The sequence below is a fragment of the Sarcophilus harrisii genome, chromosome 2 (assembly GCF_902635505.1).
Source record: "Sarcophilus harrisii chromosome 2, mSarHar1.11, whole genome shotgun sequence".
NCBI lineage: Eukaryota > Metazoa > Chordata > Mammalia > Dasyuromorphia > Dasyuridae > Sarcophilus > Sarcophilus harrisii.
The window spans coordinates 12,831,576-12,854,241 of NC_045427.1; the positions used below are offsets into that span (position 1 = coordinate 12,831,576).

The 22,666-nt window shown below is 33.3% G+C and overlaps 1 protein-coding gene across 1 annotated transcript in view; it reads left to right on the plus strand.

Moving 5' to 3' along the window:
• Positions 1-4,285, plus strand: part of LRRTM4 (leucine rich repeat transmembrane neuronal 4) — an 857,748-nt gene extending 853,463 nt beyond the window's left edge. The window contains exon 3 of the mRNA XM_023495289.2: positions 2,983-4,285. Coding sequence (XP_023351057.1) covers positions 2,983-3,204 — 222 coding nt within the window. The 3' untranslated portion in view covers positions 3,205-4,285. The remainder of the gene's footprint in view (positions 1-2,982) is intronic.
• The last annotated feature ends 18,381 nt before the right edge of the window (positions 4,286-22,666 follow it).

A 22,666-nucleotide genomic window follows, 5' to 3' on the forward strand; every position in this document is an offset into this window, starting at 1 on the left:
GCTGAGGACCCTTATATCTGGTGCTGTGCTGAGTTGTGGAGGCTGGTGCTACTGATGTCATAGGCATCTGACAACAAAGAATAGTTTACTTCTCAGACCTGTGGAGGAGGAAAGAATTTGTGATCAAAGAAGAACTAAAAGTCATTATTGATCACAAAATAGAAAATTTTGATTATATTAAGTTAACAAGCTTTTGTACAAACAAAACTAATGTGGATAGCATTAGAAAGAAAGCAATAAACCATTTTCCAATTGATAAATGGTCAAAGGATATGAACAGACATTTTTTTTTTTTGGATGAAGAAATTGAAACTATTTCTAGTCATATGAAAAGGTGCTACAAATCCAGAAAAATGCAAATTAAGACAACTCTTGAGACACCACTAAATACCTTTCAGATTGGTTAAGATGACCGGAAAAGATAATGACAAATGTTGAAGGGGTTGTGGGAAAACTGGGACACTGATGCATTGATGGTGGAGTTGTGAATGGATCCAACCATTCTGGAGAGCAATCTGGAATTATGCCCAAAAAGTTATCAAATTGTTCATACCCTTTGATCCAGTGGTATTACTACTCAGCTTACCCCAAAGAGATATTGAAGAAGGGAAAGACCCATATGTGCAAAAATAGTTGTTGGCAGCCCTTTTTGTAATGGCTAGAAACTGGAAATTGAATGGGTGCCCATCAATTGGAGAATGGTTGAGTAAATTATGGTATATGAATCTTATCAAATATTATTGTTGTGAGAAATGACCAGCAGGATGAATACAGAGAGACTTAGAGAGACTTATATGAACTGATGCTAAGTGAAATGAGCAGAACTAAGAGATCATTATACACTTCAACAACAATACTATATGAGGATTAATTCTGATGGACATGGCTCTCTTCAACAATGAGAGGATCCAAATCTGTTCCAATTGTTCAGTGATGAACAGAACCAGCTACACCCAGAGAAAGAACACTAGGAAATGATCATGGACTACAACAAAGCATTTCTATACATTCTGTTATTGTTTGCTTCCATTCAATTATTTTTTTTCTTCTTCTCAGGTTATTTTACCTTCTTTCTTGTGCAGCAAGATAACTGTATAAATATGTATACATATATTAAATTTATTATATTGTATTAATGTATTATACATATATTGTATTTAACATATTTAACATGTATGGGACTACCTGCCATCTAGGGGAGGGGTTGGAGGAAAGGAGGGAAAAAGTTGAAACAGAAGTTTTTGCAAGGGTCAATTGAAAAAATTACCCATGCATATGTTTTATATATTAAAAAGTTATAATAAAAATTGAATTGAGAACAAAAAAAGAAAATCAGTGTTGTTAAACTAGATTGAGAGGGGAAGCAAGATTTTAAAAGACTGGAAATTTAAGAAGGGGACAAGTTTTGAAGAACTTTAAAACAAAATAGTTGATTTTGTATTTGATAAGGAATTAACAAAGATCTGTAGGACTTCATTAAGTTACTGACATGATCATCCCAGAGATTAAGAACAATGAATTTGAGTGGTGAATGGTGAGTGGATTAGAGTAAATAAAGATTGAGGTAGGGAAACCAACTCATTGTAGGTTGTGACTCTTGTAATAGTGCAGTTGTCAGGGGAAAATGGGCTTCACTATAGTGATGCCAGTGTCAAGGGAGAGAATACAGATAAATAAGAGTTGTGAAGAACAAATCAATATGAGGTGGCGATAGATTTGATATAGGAAGGCAGTGAGAGGGGGTGAGGAATTGAGGATGATACCTAGGTGATGAGCCTAGGAGAATGGACAAGCATATTGTTCATGAATGTAGGGAGAGAAGAAATTTTAGAGGAGATGATAATGACTTCAGCTTTAAATAAGTTAAATTGAAGATATCTACATGAAGAGGTCTATCATTAGTATCCAAACTTAATCTCACCTCATTTCAAGGAAGCAATCTATGCACATTGTTACCTCTTCATACTCTCTGCCTTTTATTTTATCTCCCTCTTTCCGTCTTTTTGTCTCTTTTTGTGTATCTATCATTTTTTCATTCTTATTTTCACTTTTGTCTTGCCATTTTTATTATGTTATTTACTTCCATGACTTTAAATATAAAAACAATATATATGAAACATACAAGTGTAGACTCAACCTACCTCCTAGAGTTACAGATCAGCATTTAAAACTTCCTCATCATCTTCTGATTCTCCTTTGACACATTCATTGGTTCCTTCCACTCTTCATCTGACACCACATTGTTTCCCATTACCTGCTAATAAGCATTAAGAACATGGCAGTGAATATGAAAATATAAATGAGTTTTATGCCTTTCATTTTCTTGTGAGAGCTGTATGTTATAAAGCACAGTCAAAAACAGACAGTAAATCCAGAAGGGTACGAAGAACAGATTTTACCCTTATCTTGAAATAAAGTGTAGCCCAAGTTCTTTAACCTATATTGTGCTGTGGGATTCAGTGAATACAGAGTTTTTAAGTTAATCAGTCAGGATGGATGGGAAGAGACTTGTTGACAGCATAAGGCTGTATGGTGAATAACATTTACTTTTAAGAGACACATTTGCAAGTGGTCTTTTGCTAGTGATTGGTCTGGGCCATCCTTCAAGTCCATTATAAGGATATTAACAAATACATTTGACTTTAGGGAGCAATAGGAAAAATGCCAGATGCAGTGTAGATTTCTATTTATCTTTTAGTTTCCCTGTCCAGAATTAACAAGTGATGCACTAGTGGAGACCTTCTATAAGAAATAAACAAGCCATTGGGGACAGTCTCTGGCCAGATATGGTTTTCTAAGTTAAAACAACAAAACAAATCTCCATTTCATGTTTGGACAGTTGTGTTCTGAACCGATGACCATAAACTCATCAGGAAAAGAGCTAAACCAAACTAAATTTTGTTATCTCTTCAAAACAGACTATCCCAGATGCACATATTATAGAGGCTGACCTTCCCTATCTCTTTGTCCTTTGTCCTTCAGGTCGCACATCATATGAAGACGCTGCCCTATTACAGCTATGATCAGCCAGTCATCGGGTACTGCCAGGCTCATAAGCCTCTCCATGTCAACAAGGGATATGATACTATATCCCGGGAGCAAGCTGAGACAACCAACCTGGAGCTCAGTCGAGACCACAGCTTCATTGCCACCATTGCCCGCTCTGCGGCACCAGCCATTTATATTGAAAGAATACCCAATTAATGCTGAAGACCATTTCTCAAGGGAAAGGGGACTTTGTTTGGGGGGGTGGGAGAGGGAGGGATTTCACTTTAAAGGAGAATTGGATGTGAGATCACAGCCACCCACAAAATTTCTGCCACAAACCAGGAAGAGAGATGGAAATCATATCATCTTTGAGACAAAGAATTATATAGCATGGCAGGAATTACCTTTATGGTTCAGCAGGGAAGACTCCTGGATTTTTTTTTTCTTTTGCTTTAAAACTTCAACAGACAAAACTCTTGGATGTATATAATAAATAAAGATCGTCAAGTTCTTATTAAAATAGATTTCACTCTAGCTACATAAAAGAATGGATTAAGAAATCTGTTTGTATATCTGATTTTCTACACTGCACGGTTCCTTGGCTAGTGAACCACAGGCAAAATTAAGGGTGGGGGGGATTGGGATGAGGGGAAACTCATTACATGGTTTCTTTGTTAAGTGTTTATTACTCTCAAAACCTTGTTTCAATTGATTTTTTTTCTTAAAAATATTTCTTTTGTTTTTCCTTTTTCTGTCAAGTGTTTCTATTTCCAACTCTGATCATGGGCATTAAGACTTATGCTGGACCTAAAGGATGCTTGCATTGGCACAGGACTCAAGGGAAAATAGATGATGACTGAGCTGAAAAGGAGATAAAAACACAAACAAGAACAAAATCCCTAGGTGCATGTCCACTCAAGATGTCTGCTGTAAACTGGGACAATTTTTTGGAGTTTATTTCCCCTCTTTGTTACACTTTGCTGTTAACACTGGTCCCATTTTCCACTTCTATCATGAGAAAGAACACCAGGCACCTTGATGCAAATAAAAAACTGGTATATTCTGTTCCTTCCTGGATCGGGTGGAACAAAGGGAAATTTGTCTTGTGTGCACTGATTAGGAACTAAATGATTGATCTACTCCTAAACAAAGGAGAATGTGTAACATGAATTCTGTTTTGTTTATTTTTAATTGATTATTAGTTAGTTTTCGTGTAGTTTTTATCAATAAAAGGAAAAAAAAAGTGGTGGAAAAATAAACATATTATTTTGTGGTTGGGACACCACAGCCAACCTAAGATTTGAGTGTTTTTTCACCATATTATGGATTCCTTTTTCTTTGGTCTTCTAAGTCAAGTGATTAAATTCTGTGCATTATATAATTTTGAACCACACATGTTTATGCTAGAGGTTATAACTTATAAGTCTAAGATATAACCATAGGATCGTATAATTGCCATATAGAAATGACCTGAGATATCGTCTTTAGCAAAATCCCTTAATTTTTATGTGAGGAAATTGAGAACAAGGATATTCTATCGTAATATTTATTTCGGCTGTGTTGGATTCTCTATGAACCCATCTGGGATTTTCTTTGCAGATACTGGAGCAATTTATCATATATTTCTCCAGCTCCTTTTATAGATGAGAAAATTGAGAAAAAAGGGTTAAGTATCTTAACCAAGTACACTACTTGTACATTATCTAAGGACAAATCTGGACTCATGAAGATGAATAGGTGTTACTCCACACCCAGTGCTCTATCTACTATCCCACCTAACAATCCATCTATATTCTAACATAGAGTTAGATTTCAAAGGGATATTGAGTCACCTAGACCCAATCTTATTTTCAAATAGGAAACTAAGGTCTAGAAAAGTTGTAACATTAATAATAATACCTCGATTTTGAGTGTTAAATTCTGTTTTACTTTAGATACCTTATCGTCATTTCGATACTCCAGTCATCAAGTTATTGAATAGAAATCCTGTCTTCTCTGTTCACTGTAAAAGGAAAATCATATAGATTTAAAATTTAAATGGCTCTCAAAGGCCATTTAATCATACTCTTTCCTTTTACAGAACAAGAAATTGAGACCCTGGGAGGATTCAGAATTTGATTATATGATTATTTTTCATTTAAAAAGAGATTTGAATATAGAATCTCTAACTTCTGACCTATGATGTTTTCCTTGATAGAAGAAAGCTTCTGTTTCTTGAAACATGAACTCAGAATATCCTGTCTCTTCATGTAATTTCAATATATTGGTGGTACAAGAAGATACTATGATGCATATGACCCTAGGAGTAAATGTAATATGAGTTCCTAAGAAATTATTTTGTTCAACTTTCTTACTTTTCTTCAACCCTCTCATTATGCAAATCAGGAAATTGAAGCCCAGGTTTTAATAGTAGTAATAAACTAGCACATAGTCAGCTCTTGATACATATTTATTAATAGGATTAGAATTAGCATTGACATTTATTTATTAGCTATTATGTTCTAGTCATTATGCTAAGCACTTTACAAATATCTCCTTTGCTCAGCACAACTCTGGAATGGAGGAGCTATTGTCATTCCTACTTTACAATGGAAGAAATGAAGTAAAAATTAAGTAAGAATCTTGGCCAAAGTCACACACTTAATGAATGTTCTAGACTTCAAGTTCTAGATTCAAATTGAGGTTTTCCTGACTCCAAAATTACCATTATTTCTAGCATACCATCTGGTTGCCTCAGTGATTCAATAATGTATTCAAAGTTTCATTGGTAGTATCTTTAAATAGTAGAATTAAGATGTTTAGACAAGATAACGATTAGAATGAAACTAATGAGAAGAAATTGAATAGTGACAAAATTAAAGTTAGTTTTTTAAGTTAAAGAAGAAAATAGAGAAAACATTGGAGCTATTCACAAATTGGATATAAGAAAGGGATTAGGTTTTTGCATTTTCTTTTCTTTGTTCTGTTCCTAGAGAGCAATATCAGCAACTAATGGCTAACTATTGTAGAACTAGATTCAAGGTTAATGTGAGGGGCAAAGGATAACTAATTATAACAAAAAAAGAAAAGAATAATAATAACTTGGATTTCTCTATCTCTTAAACATTTATCAAACAATTTGCATACATTATTTCATTTGAGTTTCATGAGAACTTTGGACAAATTACCTAATAGAGGTATAGAATCATGAAGAATAGTGAATTAGTAAGTGCTAGTTTTACACTCATTAATAAATATTGAAGTAAGGTGAAGAAAATGTTTTATTTTGGGAGAATCTCTAAAGCTCATCAATGAGATTCTCCTTCCAATTTCATTGGAATTTATTTTTTGAGTTTCTTTGCAATTCTGTGATTCTGCAATTCTGAAACCAAGAAAGCCAATGGATTTGTCTAGGATCAAGTAAATGGTAAATAACTCAAGTGGGAATTGAACTAGGTCCCTAGATTACCTAATCCATCATTTTTTTTTTCTATCTAACAAGGCTATTTGTTGCAAAAAAAATTGTTTTGAAATCAAAAATCAGTGCCAATAGTCACTCTAATGGTTCTAAGACTCTTGGCCAATGTCCCACCCACTCAGGAAGAGGAAGCTACCACAATTCTTCCATAATTTTGGATCTTAAAAAAGTCCATGACTCAATGCCAATAGGGGTAGGTGATGGAACAATCTAAACTTTAACGTAACAGAATGGTCTGGTTGTTGAAATAATAAAAGAATCCAGTCTAATACTGAGGTCTCAGTCCTTGTCATATCCACTGTAGATATGACAAGTATACTGGGCACTGCTGTGGCAATTGGGTTCGGCCAGTACATGTAAGCTCTAGAAAGTCAGGAGAGGGAAGTTCACCACGCACTCTCCTGGCACCCATCTGAATTATTAGTGGATGACCCAGATTTCATAAATTATAGAGGACTTTGAATTCCAAAGGAAGTCAAACTGTGAAATGTTTTATTGAGCCCCTACTGTGTATTCTAGGCACACTAAAATGTTTTAAGATCAAGGTTGTTTCTGAATTCCACTTAATTCCAAATCTCAGCAAAAGAGTGCTTCCTGAAATACCTCATAAACTCTGTAACTTCAAAGGTAACCTCCTAAGGAAATTCAATTCTATTCAATTCAATTCAAAGTCATTTAAAATTTCTACTAAGAACTGGGGATTGTGTTATGCCCTGGAGACATAATACTAGCTTCTGAGAAAGGTCCAGATAGTTTGTATTTGTTAGGCATTATGTCCTGGAGAGCATTCTAAATTGGGAGTGCAAAGATCTGGGTACAAACCTCTGCCACTCACTGTTCCACTGTCCATATCCAATTTGGTTTCCTGTGCTTTGTATTCTCCATCGGTGAAATGAGGAAGTTGGACTAGATTGTTTGTAAGATCATTGATAAGCATTTGGATCATATGATAATTATAGAAGTCATATGATAAGTATTTCTAAGTCTTTCCCCAAATCTGGGCTTCAAATTTCTCATTAATCAAATGAAAAGGTTCAAAGAATTGTATAGAATTTCAGTTTGAAAGAATCAATTGAACTCAATTAGCAAAACCATCATTTTTTTTTTCAAAAAAGGAGCTAAAACCCAATAATAAAATTCACTTCATAAAGTCATAGGTCAAAGTCTGGGATGATAAAATTTAAATTACATAAAATCCAAAAGTGACATATTTCTCTTTGTATCTCCAGACACTAAAAACATATCTAGAACTTAATAGATATCTTAAGGAATGCTTTTTTGTTGATTATTTGATTGAGAGGACTTTAGACATCATCTGTTCCATCCATGTATAATTCAGGTTAAATATAATTGATCATTCAATTATTTATCTCTTACAATGTGTCAGGAATTACATTAGGTTTGGGGACAGAATGCCCAAAGGGAAATATTTCTGTCATTTATCTAAACCTATATTTTTCAAAGGGGAAGTACCTACCTATATACATATATATGTTTATACTCAGATACACACACACACAAATGTACATATACACAAATCTCTCAGATTAATCAAGGTTACACAGTAATAAAGAAAACATTTGAACCCAGGTCTTTTTTTTAATCCCATTTTGCCCCACCATATTATACTGATTTTTCTTGACTGCTCTCTATTCTACTACATTAGAATCCTCTTCTCCTATAATATTATTTTTATTTACCACTAATGACTAGAAATTCATTAGAAGAACTTCATTATATGAAACCAAATTATTTTGAGACTTGAGGTTGTTGCTGTCCACCTCCCTCAGGTTTTAAATTGGCTTTCACATCTATTTTTTTGCTTTCTCAGACATTCAGGTAGAATGGACAAAGTATGAATTTATAACTCCATATTTGCAGATCAAACATGTACTGTTTTGTTTTTCCTTATCCTTCCCAGGAGTTGACCCAAAATTATCCAAGCATTATTTAGAAATGGCAAACCCACAGCTAATTGTCCATCCCTGGCAATGGTTTTCTCCAGCTTCAGTGTTTCAATCAAATATTTTCAGAGGTTGAAGATTATGCCATCTGATTATATTCTATGACACCTACAAAAAAGCGAAAGAAAAATACTTGAGCCATTGTAAAATGGTATTTACCCTGGCAGATGTTTATGTCCATCTGTTCTAGTCTGTGCTGAGATTTAGGTGTCCATCAATGATAAACACTAACCTTTGCTCTGGTAAATCGAAACAGTCCCTGATTGAAACAGCCCAGCTCAATAGTGTATACCATTCAGGCAGCTTGTTGGAAAAAGCAGGGTTTTGAAAAATGCCAGAATATCTCAGTAGAGGATATAATCACTGCAAATAAGTTTATCGATCCTTCCCATCTGGTTGTTGATCTTGATGCTACTCAAGTCATTGTGTGACTGAAAATATAAAAAAAGAAAAAAAAAACATTCATAGAAATTCCAAACATCATGACTCCATAATACAGAGAACCACATTACCCATACTGAGAATATTTTAAAATGAAATAAATTATCATTGTCTTCATTATCATCAATAATAATCATTGACATTAAGGGGATATTTTTACGTTTGTGAAATGCTGTACATTAATGATTTCAGTTGACTCACAAGAATACCATAAGTATTATTGAAGTTATTGTTCCTATCTTACAAGATAGAAAACTAAGCTTTAGAGAGTTTAAGTAAATGACTTGCCCTTGTTTCAAGAGTTAGTTTTACTTATACATACAACAGAATCATCCACATTCTGATGGTAATGTTTTGTTGATACTATTTTTTTTTAATATACTGTGAATAACCTCGCTATCATGACCTATTCATGTAGGTGGCTAATTATTTATCTAGCTAACTAACTAAGCAAGCTGAAGTGAGGAAATGTACCTGTCCTCTCCAACAAGGGAATTCCTTTTGTCATCTTGAAATTTTCACCTCTCAAAGGATCCCAGAATGTCAGCTTCCAGAATAAAGGCCACAGAAAGCCATCCATGCAGCTCCTCAATTATAGGGATTTTGATTTGATCACTCTAGAATTAAATCAACTAGGATATAATATGTATTATGAAGTGGATAAGACATAGTGTATATTTATTTTATTCAATTTATTTTTTGAGGGACAGGATGATATATTTATAATAGAGAATTGAGCTCAGGATTATAAAATTTGTATTCAGATTTTAGTTAAGATGAATTGAGAATTTTTTTAAAAAGTATTTCAAACCCTAAGCAACTTTCCTTGAAAAGAAGATACTGATATGAATTGAAATATAAGGTTTTCTCATCTCTGATATAACTATAAATGAAACAGACCTTAAACCCAATTCCATTATTGTTTATTATGAATGGTATGTGGTAATAGGTACGGTTGACTGTCCGGACCTGCTCACTAGAGGATTTTAGTAGGAGCCTGAATACTGATCATGAGTGCAGAGTAAAAAGGTGGAACTCATGAAGATGGTCAAACATGGAGTCCATTTATTAAAAATTTTCTCAGCCTAATATACCCTAATGTATTTATAGGCCTGTACAGTATAACGTTAGCACACTGTGCATGCACTAATTATAGGATACTGTACATGTAAGACCATATAGACAACTTGCTATTGTGTGTAGATGTTTCCTTGTCGCTTTAATATAACTGCTTTAATTACAACACAGGTTGTCACACCCCCTGACTTCTCAGGAAGGTCCCTAGGGGGAGGGATGGGGAGCCAAACCAGGCATTTCAGCAAGGTGCCTTTTACTGGACTAAAGGGTCTTATAACTCACCCAGAGTTCCCCACTCTCTGTGATACACTACAAGTTGACTATTCTTTATCCCTCAGTTTTTGTGACATTATTCTTTCCTGGTTCTATTCTTACTTAACTATTCACCCTTTAGTCTCCTCTGCTAGTTTCTTATCTATGTACTACAGCAAGACAGTAGACATGTAATTTGATTTGATTTGATCCCACTTTGCTTTTATCACTATACCTTCTCTTGGTGGTTGTGTCACCCCCATAATAACTCACAATAAAGGGTTATTATCTCTAACTTATTGATTCTTAGAGGTTGACATCAGTTTTTAGTATCTCTTTTGAACTGGATTAAGACATAACCAATTACCTAGGACACATTTCCATGTGGATATTCAATAGGAATTGGAAGCTTAACATGTACAAAACAAAATTTATTATTTTTCCCATCTCTATCCAAAGCCACTTCACTGGTAGAATTGGCCATTTGTGTCCTATTTGTGTCCTATATGTGTCCTATATGTTCATGATTTCAGATTTGTCTTGAACTTCTCAGTATCCCTATCTTACATATCCATTTAGTTGCCAGGGCTTATTAAGTTTCTCTCCTCAGCAACCCACAAACATCTTTTTTTCCCCACTCAAATGGAGAGCAACCAAATTCAGTCCTTCATCATAATTACCAAGACATTCCCAGTTAGTTCCTGATTGGCTTCCTTACCTCTTGTCTCTATTCCTTCAATCTTTATTCCACAAAAGTGATATTCTATAACACAGTTTAAAACAATCATGTCATTTACCAAAAAAAAAAAAATTTCAATGGTTCCTTTTGATGTTTAGTATAAAAGAAAAACATCTATTTCATAGAATATTTAAAATCCATTTTTACTTTGTCTTTAATCTATTTTGAGGCTGATTTGATCTTATATCCTATCGTGTTCTCTACAATCCAGTTACACAAACACATATGTATATATTTATATATGCTATCCCTAAAGCAAAATTTCATGTATCATAATGCCATCACTCTGCCTGGTATGTTTTACCATATCTATATTTCAGAGCGATGAACTTATTTGTAGGATTAACTCACACACCACCTTTGGCAGGAACCCTTTTCTTATTCTATTAACTATTAACATCCAAATAGGTTTACTTCATAAAGAATAAGACTTTTCTTCATGCATTATGTTCATTTTAATTACAACTAAAGCATCTTGAAAACAGAGAAAGCTCTGTGTATGTGTGTGCATGCATACATATGTGTGTGTGTGTTTCTAGCTCCATTGTTTAGGATATATGTTGAATGAATGAACAGTGGAAGGAAAGTTAGTAAGGGAAGGAAAATTGAGCAGAGAGGTGATTAGTATTTGATCCACATGTATCATAATTGCTTCATTATGAAGACACCATTTTTTAAAATAATCTCTGAAGTTCTTTCAAATTCTGTTTAGAGATGTAGAATAGCAGTGTAGGTATTATATCTTCAAAATGAAAACTATGGCAAACAGAAAAAATTATAATTGTGACCAGATTGTGAAAAAAAATTCATGTATGGTTAATAATGAAAAATTATGAATATGTAAAAAAGATATAGATATAATTATATAATGCATATTTACATAATATATGTATATATACAAACATATAGATAATATATAGCATACATGCATGTGCATGCATACAAAGAGTAGTTATATTAGAAATAATTTTGCCCAGATCTCTCATTTTTTTAGACAAGTAAAGGAAGTCTAAAGAGATTTTAAAAAAGATAAAAACTAACTAGTGAATGAAGGTACTAGCATCCAGAGTCTGCTTCCAAAACCCCTTTAACTTCACCCTCTGAAGAATGTTTTTCATGATCCCTTCTATTTACCTTCCTGTAAAGAAAAACAAAACAAAAAAATCAAGTTAATTTAACAAACATTAATTATGTTTACTCCATGTACAGGTAATATGATTAATCCTTGAAATCGTTGATTCTTTGATCTTAAACAACTTAAATATTTATATTACCCAGTCTCTTAAAGCAACAATAACATCTTGTTTTCTTTGGTCTAAGGCTCCTTTCCTTTTATGACATTCTGTGTTCAAGATACCAAGACTTTCTAACTCTAATTTTTTTTTTTTGTTTTTTTTGTACTTTCATTTTCAATTTTGGTTTTCTACAAGCTATGTTATAATATCCCCTTTGAGTCTTGTATTACATGTTCCCCTTCCAGCTTTTATTTTCTGCACTGTAAGAACCTTTTCAGCTATATGTTTCATGTATTATGTTCTACGGTCTCTTTTTTAAATACAATAATAATATTACAATGAAGAACAACTTTGGAAAAACCAAGAAATTTGATCAATGCAATGTCCTACATGATTCCAGAGCGTCAAAGATCAAACATGTTTCCCACCTCCAGACAGAGAAATTAAGCCTTTAAGATGATTAACAAGAAATACATTTTTGAAATGTTCAATTAAATTTTAAAATGTTTCATGTATTTCAACAAGTGTTTCCCAATTATATTTTAATTGTATTTAAATTTTGAGTTCCAAATTCTCTCCCTCTCTCTCATCCCTTTCTCCTCTTATAGAAGGCTAGACATTTGACACTGACCATACATGTGAAATTATGTAGAAAATATTTTCATATTGCTTATTTTGCAAAACACAAACAAAATGAAACAATAAAAATAAAGAAAATTAGGTATTTTTCAATCTATATTCAGAGTGCATACATTTTCTCTCTGGAAGTGAGTAGCTTTTTTTTAATCTATATGTCCTTCAGAGTTGGTTTGGTCATTACTTTGATTAGAATAATTAAGTTTTTCACAATTGACCATCCTTATAACATCATTGTCACTATTCTCCTAGCTATGCTGCTCACTTCACTTAGCATCAGTTCATGGAAATCTTGTCAAACTTTTCTGAAACTTTTCTGTTCATCATTTCTAAAAGCACAATAGTGTTCCATAACAAGTGTATATCATCAACCATTCCTAAATTGGGATCCACCACATTGATTTTCAGCTTTTTGACACTATTTTTAAATCCTATTATGAATATGTTTGTACAAATAGGTTCCTTTCTCCTTTACTGTGATTTCTTTGTCATATCTATATAGTGGTAATATTGCTGGGCCATTCTGTGTTTAATTATCTATGTGTGTGTCTGTGTGTCTATGAGGAGTAAAACTGAGAACATTTCCTGAGGATGCTACGAGGTAAAACAACGCATAGAACATTGGGCCTTGAGTTAGAAAGGCTGATTTCAAATCAGACTTCAGATATTAGTTTTTCGATCTTGGGCAAGGTATTTAAATTATTTTTGTCTCAGTTTCCTTCTTGCAAAGTGTGGATGATATTTTTATTTCCTGGGACATTGTAAGGACATCCTTACAATGAGGTAAAATTCATAAAACACAACACTAAAACACAGCATATATGGTGCCTAGCACCTAGTGGGTATTTTGTAATGCTTTTTTTTTCCCCTTTTGTGATTATTTTTTATCATTCAATCAGCCCACATAGATGAACTCTGACATATAAGTTTAATTTCTTTCCTGTTTCTATGTTGCAACCAAAGGAGTGAATTTTTTAACATCAAAGATTATAGATAAATTCACTTTAAAGAATACCCTCAGAATCCACTTGGCTATTGATATCAACATCTACTTTCCTCTATTTTATCATGAACACTGTATTTAAACTATTGTTGATTTTTCAATTTGCCCTTGCCTCCTGGGTATTTTTGTGGTTCAAGGAAAATAGTCATTGAAAATTAACTAATTTCCTTCCATTATGACCTTATCACACACATGTTGATCTAGGTTTCAACAGTTTTAAATTAAAAAAAAATAAATGTGACCCCAAAGAATTTTTTCTTTGAATTTTTTTTCTGAATCTAACTGTAAGGTTTTTTTTTCATTATTACAAGTTTGATTTCATCTTATTCAATTCATTCTAATGTTAATCTACTAAGACCCTTTTTGAATTCTGACTGCCAGCTACTATCTTAAATTATATAGAAAATGAAGCTTCTAAAATAACAACCTTGCTAGCCAATAAAAATAAAGTTGCTAAGTTTGTACTATTTTAGAATTTCTACATTGCGATAGAAAGACGACTGCCTGAGACACATAAAAGCAGAGACAATCAGATAAAACATTTATCAATGTTTCACTATGTCAGTAACTATGCTTAGTACAGAGAGTGACAGAGACAGTGTCAGAGAGACAAAGAGATTTAGAAAAAGGATTACTTAATGCTTTAGTATGTATCTTTCTGTTCAAAGACAGAACGTTTATCAATGCTTTGCTGTGTGTCAATCATTGAATTGGGAATGCAAGGAAAGGCAAAAACAGTCCTCGATTTTCATATGGTAGTTAAACAATTAAATCTATCTAAACTGATAGGTGCCTACCTAGTGAAATTGTAAACATTTATATGTTACTGGAAGTATTAATTTAAAAACTTTGAAATAATTTGGCAGGGATATTGATGATTAGATTGCTAAATTGGATGGAAAGTTGAGCCATTCTAGGTAAATTATTCCATTAAATTCCTAGACCCTTCTCTTATATGGGTCATATGAATATAATGGTTGGTCGTGGTCTTCACTTTTTTATTTTATTTTTAATTTTTTTTTATTTTCAAAATAAACGCATAGTTTTCAACATTCACCCTTGCTAAACCTTGTATTCCACTTTATTTTTCCAACTCCTTCCCCCCCCCATGCCCTAGACAGCAAGTAATCCAATATAGGTTAAACATGTATAATTCTTCTATACATATTTCCACAATTATCATGCTGCAGAAGAAAGATCAAATCAAAAATGGGAAAAATGAGAAAGAAAATTAAAAGCAAGCAAACAATAACAAAAAGAGTAAAAATACTATGGTATGATCCACTCAATCATCACAGTCCTTTCTTTGAGTTTAGATGGTTCTCTTCATCACAAGACCATTGGAACTGACCTGACTCATCTCACTGTTGAAAAGAGGCACATACATCAGAATTGATAATTGCACAATGTTGTTGTATACAATGAATGTTCTATTAGTTCTATTCACTTCATTCAGCATCAGTCCATGTAAGTTTCTCCAGGTCTCTATTAAATCATCCATCTGACCATCCCTTATAGAACAATAACATTCCATAACATGCATATACCAAAAATTATTCAGTCATTCTCCAACTGATGGACAGCCACTCACTTTCCAGTTCCTTCCACTACAAAGAAGATTGCCACCAACATTTTCCACATGTGGGTCCTTTTCCTTTCTTTATGATCTCTTTGGGATACAGGCCCAGTGGAGACACTGCTGAATCAAGGGATATGCATAGTTTGAGAGATCTTTGGACATAGTTTCATTGTTCTCCAGAATTGTTGGATCAGATCACAACTCCACCAACAATGTATTAGTATCCTAGTTTTCCCATATCCTTCCAACATTTAGCATAATCTTTTTCTATCATCTTAGCCAATCTGAAAGGTATGTTTTTGTACCTCAGAGTTGTACTAATTTTTGATCTCTGGTTACAGATGACATTTGAATGTGGAACACTATTATAAACATTAAGAAAAGAACTGAATTCAGGCCTAGAACCAGAAATAATTTTGTCTCCGAAGTCTGTCCCTAGTAGTATCTAAATTGCAGGCACCATATTGGTTTCTCATCAACTAGACTTGGTTCTACATTAGAAGTATTCACTAACCCTAATGTAGAACTGAGTCTAGTTGATTGGAGGTGTAATGGAATGAAACAACTCTGGAAGTAAGGGTGCCTTCCATAATTGACCCTTTGGTCAGCTTTTCCCCAAACACTGACTACCTTTTTTTTTTTTTCTTTTTTCTTAACCAGTTGCTTCTCCTTTTTGAATGGCTGAACCTCTTTCAGTTTCCCCCTAAATGAGCCTTAAGGATTCACTCCAGGTCCCAGTCCACGAACACTGTGAATAATCAGGCACAGTTTCTTGATGCTTTCTTACACAAATGTACCAAATATACCCAATGTACTCAATGTTTGAAAGGGCTTTGTGGCCCCTCATTTCATCTAACAAAAAATGACTACTTAAAATTATAGAATAGAATTAAAGGTGGAAAGAACCTTATATTCCAATGCATGAAAAAAATAGGCAAGAAAGATTTAATGACTTGCTCAAAGTATAATAGGTGAGACTGGAAAATAACTCCCTCTTGGATATTATCTTATCCTATTAGATATCAAAGCCCCTGAGGTCAGAAACCATCTTGCTTTCTTGTATTTGCATTTCTCAGCACAGTGGCTGGCAAAAAGTAAGCAAAAATAAATATTTTCCTCTGTCTGTCATCTCCTGTCTGTTACTACCATTTTGTATCTCCCTGTTTCTCTGTTTCTATCTCTGTCTTTCTCTCCATTCCAGAGACACTAGCCAGTGTTTTTCCATTGCAGCACTAACACTCAGAGACACAGTTGAAGAGGAAATCCCCTAAGGGAAAAGCTCAGAGGAATGGGGAGAGTTATTAATATAGTTAAAGTATCAAGAAATAGCATAGTAGGAAATGCAATATTTCAAAATTTTCTGTTATACTTATGTCTGTTATGGTGATCTGTGATCAGTGATCTTTGATATTGCTCTTGAAATTATTCTGTGATATAGAGAATTTAATTGCTAAATAGTGTGTGTGTTCTGATTGCTCACTGAAATAATATATTTTATTTTTACTTCTCACTCTCTCCTCCTGACTTCCTATTCTCTTAGAAAAAACAATATTGAAGATTTTTTAGATAAACTTAAGTTAATGAAGTATTGGAAGCATTTCAGAGGATTGACTCCAATTTTGAAAGTATTTCTATTCTGAATAAAGTGTCCCTAAGCAGCATCACAAAGAAATCTTTCATGAAAGTGAGAGTCAATCTGTGACAAACATCATTACTGCCTTATTTTAAGAAATTGCTATAACCTAGCCTTCAGAAACCACCACCCTGATCACTGAGTAGTCATCAACATTGAAGTAAAATCTATTGTTATAATTCACTGAAGGATCAAATGATTAATTTTTTTTAGCAATAAACTACTTTTGATTAAAGTACATACTTAAAAAAAGAAATAATACAATTGTACCCTTAATAGATCACAGTATAATTTAATATAATTTTTATACAATGGAAACAAGAATAACCAAAAAAACCTCATGGGATTCACTTTAAAACTGTAATTTGCAACCAAATGTTGCAAATCTCCAAGTTATTCATGGATGTATAAACACAAAATATATACACATCCATATGTGTATATAGAAAAACACACACACACACATATATACTTATATATTATGTAAATGTTTGTGTATAAACTGAAAATTTCACAGACATAGTTTTAACACTGACCTTTTCTCTTTAAAGTATAAAGATAAAAACTTTTGATAAAAATTATTATCGTTATAAGTAGCATAACTAAATTACTATATGTTCCTATAAATATTCTGTAGAAAATCCATGTTTCATGTTTTAAACTTTCTACTTTCTTTCAATATTTCTGTTATTTCCAAGTAACACTGTCTCCATTTGGTTTCCTCTTCTTTCCTTCCCCCTACCCTGCATGAAGTCCTCAGGGTATTCCCTAGACATTTGGAATGATTTCAAAACTTGTTATACTTTATGAACAAGGCATTTTTGCATTATGCTTCCACTTCTTTATACATGTCATGCAGCTTTTTATTGCCCTCTGTGCCACCAAAATTTCTGAATCTTTTGAGACCTGAATGTTACATAATTCAGAAAAAAATATATCAGTAAAGAGTATTTGTGCTGTAAAGATTTTTTAAGGTAGAGAATAGTTGACAATATACAGCATAGATGTTGGAAAACCATTTAAACCTATTCACTTTTATTATCATTTAACATTAAACTAAAGTCATTGTTTATTTACTATTTCTAATTAAGATATCTAATTGATTGATGAATGACATTGGACGTCCATTTGAATGTACTTCATTGGGCAATATTCATTTTCATACTTCTCGTTGAGTAGAAAACTAATTTTCTGGATACTATTGAATTCAACATAATATCATTTCCTAACAAAGATATCAGAAAAATAAGATCATTTTCATGCCAAGGAATCCAAATTTGTTTAATATAATTCCCCATTCCATCATTATTTTTGATGGCCTGAGTATTAGTTTTTCATAAATATATATATATACATATATATATATGTATATATATATATATAACCTTTATGTACAGACGAAAGACATCATATACAAGGAGAAGTTTTTAGTAAGATATTATATTTTAAGTTTTTAGAATATATTAATTTTTATGATGAATAACAATAGAAAGAATTATATTATACTGTAAAATTTTAATTCTATTATATAATCTTGCACAAATTCTATTTTCTACAAATACTTTCAATATATTTCTAGACAATTAATAATTATAAAGCACTTTTACTAAACTACAGGGAATCTAGATGAAGCAGTGGACAGTATCTGACCTGAACTTAGTGGGGAAAATTGAGTTCAAAATCCTAAAATGGGGTCCCAAAGAGTTGGGAATAACTGAAAATACAGAAATAACATGCTAAGCAATGAATATATAAAAAAGCAAAAATAATCCCTGTCCTCAAGCAACATCTATTATAATAAGGGAAAATATACATATATGCTTATACCAAATTTATAAATATTTATCTTTATTCATAATTTATCTGAAGTATATTCTTGTCAAATTTAGAGATGGATGTGCTAGTAGAAGGGATACAGGGGCTATTGAATTAGATCTTGAAAGGAAACAGGGATTGAGAGAGACAAACAGACAGAGAGGTACATAAAAAATAAATGCAAAGACAGATACAGACAGAAACAGACAGAAAAACTGAAAGGCAGGAACACCAGAGAAGCATATAGAGTCCAAGAGAAATATACAGTGAGAGAGACAAAGAGAGATAAAGAGGAAGACAAAGCAACAGAGACAGAAGGAGAAAAAAGACTCAGGGTTTCACTTAAGAGTTACAAGATCTGCCAAAATTTAGGGCATAAAGGATGGAGAAGTGAATGGAAAGCTGGAATTCATGTATAAGTAGACAATGGTGAAGAACATGTAATAAGGTGAGGAAGGTGCTAAAAAATAGTCATGTTTTGAAAAGCAAAAGAGGTGTTTTGTAGTGTCTGGATTAGCTTTCTGGAGGATCTCTGGATGGCCCTTGATCTTAGGTGGAGAGGAGATGAAGGCAGGAGAGCCACCACGAGGATGGTCAAGGATAGAGTCTGGAATCTGTCTATTTGAAGTCCTCTCAGGCCATAAATACCTTAGTATGATTACATCACTACAGCACACTGAGCATGTGCAAACTGTAGAACCATTACATCACTATATCACACTAAGTATATTCTGACTAGAGTGATTTTATCATTATATCACACTAAGTGTATGTGGACTAGAGAATCATTATCCCATCAATCACACTGAGTAAATCCTCTGCTGTAAGTAGCCTTGCTTCAAGTGTATCTTTCCCAAAGTTCCCCACTACCTACACTATTTAGTAGAAGCCATTCTGCATTTAGATTTGAAAAGGTATAATCTGTAAGGTGATAAAGGTTAAAAGGATTCAGGATAGAAAAAAAAAGTATATGGTAACTTCAAACTTTTCTAGCAATGAAAAACTGGGAAAGCAGCTTGTACAGAAATCGAGGGCATAGTCTAGAATAATATGTATATATAGAAAGAACATAGGTCATGAAGTAAAAGAAAACACTCCATGTTTAATATACAGGGAGAACTAGGGTGATAAAAGAAGAAATTCATATTTCTTTTTTTCTCTTTTCCTTCCTTCCTTCCTTCCTTCCTTCCTTCCTTCCTTCCTTCCTTCCTTCCTTCCTTCCTTCTTTTCTTCCTTTCTTCCTTTCTTCTTTCCTTCCTTTTTTATTTTTTTCTTTTAATAAGTAATTTCATTAATGTAGTCTAATAAAACAGCTGTTTTAAGTTCATTCCTTCCAATCAGTTCCAATGGTTCCCCAGGGCTCTGAAGCACTCTCACTTACAAGTCTTGCTTTTCCATATTTGGCTATGGAATTTAGCAGATGTATATACAATGGAGGGAGTGTGAAAATGTAGAAGGGCTGTCTTTCCTTTTTAAATAATAACTTAGCAACTCTCTTTCCAATTCCAAAGTGAATTAAAATGACATGTATGCAGTGTGCCATTGGGGACATCCTTCAGCACATAGACATGAAGGGTCATTTGATCTATGAAGAGACCATGAGACATCCATCCTTGCAGTTCTTAGATGTAAAATTAAAAAAAAAAATAGAAGCTGTTTTTGTGTACAATGATTTTCACCAAGAAGTGACATTAAAGATCATCTATTCCAAAATTCTTAATTTACAGAGGAGGGAACATATACTGGTAGTTATTTAGTGACTTGCATAATGACTCTCAGATAATCAATAACTTAATAGATAATTAATATATGTCAACTGAATTTAACTGCATGGTTTTGTACTTTGTGCTTGAAGAGGATCAAAATGGCATCACTGTGTTTGATAAAGGTACAGAATAAGGATAATTAAGCTAACACAAGCTTGAAATGTTTTCCTATAGGCTGGGTATAAATAGTCCATATCGACATTTGAAATGGAAATATCTTTAAATGGGAGTATCCCATTTCTTTTGAGCTGCTGCAATTCTGCTTTGTTCATATAATACAGGATCTTCTTTGATGGAAGTCTATACTAGTGTCTCCCTGTCTTACAATCAGTTACCAAGTTTTCCATGAGACTTTGAGAATATCCTTGCATTGCTTCATCTGACTTCTTTGTGAGTACTTGCCTTGTGTGAGTTCTACATCAAATAATCTTTTAAGCATGCATGTTTGACTTTTAAGCAATGTGCCCATTCTACAGGGCTTATCACTCTTTGTAGCAAAGTTTAAATGCTTGGTACTGTAGTTCAAGAAATAACCTCAATGGGGACAGAGTCAAGATGGCAGACAGTTCACATATCTCTATCTAATCTGCTCCAAAGGTTCCTAAAATCAACAACAGATTAAACTTCTGAACTTGTTTTGGAGCACCTGAAGCCACAAATATTTCTACACAACAATTTTCTAGAAGAAAATAGTTTGAAAAACTTCAGAAAAAGGTCCATTTCAATTGGGCAGAGGTAGATACTGCTGAGATCAGACCTAAGCATAGGGAGCCTATGGCAAGAAGCTGGTGTGGGGAACCAGGGCATTGCAGCATCCACACACCAGGAAATCTGCTCTGAGGCTCTTAGGTCCTGGTTAAACTCTGCCCTGGTTAAAAGCTAGTGGTTCAGCAGATTTGCTATGAGACACCCAAAGTAAATAGAAAAGAACAAACCTAACCACCACTGGAAGTGAATCAACAATAGAGCCTCCAGGCAAACTAAACTGACTGTCACCTTAACTCTTAAAAATTGAGCAAAAAAGCAAAAAGAATTCTGACCATAAACAACTTTTATGGAGAGAGAACAGACCTCAAAGCTTGAGGTTCCTAAAGGAAAATCAGCTCTATATGAAGCCACAAAGGGTGATATGAGTGGGTTCCCATTCCACAAGTCTCTCTTGGAAGAAATCAAAAAGGATTTTAAAAGAGAGTTAGAATAAAAATAAAGAAAGGAAATGAGATCTTTGCAAGAGGACATGGAAAAGGAAAAACAGAAATTATTTGAAGAAAACTCCTTACAAAATAGATTTGACAAAATGGAAAAGGAAAAGGCAAATAACTTCTTACAAAAAAAGATTTGATGAAATGAGAAAATCATATAACTCTTAGCAAAATAAATATGAAAAGGAAATCAATTTGTTGAAAAACAGAATTTGTGAAATGGAAAGAAAATGCAATGAACAAAACACCTCATTTAAAAGTTCAATTGGCCAAATACAAAAGGAGATAAAAAAGCTACCTGAAGAAAATAATTCACTAAAAATTGGAATTAAATAAATGTAAGTGAATGCCTCAATGAGACTTCAATAATCACTCAAAAAAAAAAAAAGAAAAAATAGAAGAAAATGTAAAATAACTCATTGGAAAAACAACTGACATGGAAAATAGATCAAGGAGAAACAATCTAAGAATTAATGGACTTTCTGGAAAAAAAATCTAAATTAAAAAAGGGCCAAGGCATAATCTTTTATGAAATAATTAAGGAAACTGCCCAGATATCCTAGAAACAGAGGATAAACTAGTTATTGAAAGAATTACTGCTCACTTCCTGAAAGACACCCCAAAATGAAAACCCCAAGGAACATCTTCGCTTCCTAATTATCAAATCAAGGAGAAAATATTGCAAACAAGTACAAGGAAATAATTCAAACTTCAAGGAGCCACAATCAGGATTATCCAGGACCTAGAAAGCTTCTACTTAAAAAAAAAGGGGGGTCATGGAATCTGATATTCCAAAAGATAAAGGAACTTGGAATGCAGCCAAGAATCAATTATCTAGCAAAACTGAGCATCATCTTTCAGGGAAAAAAGATGGACCTT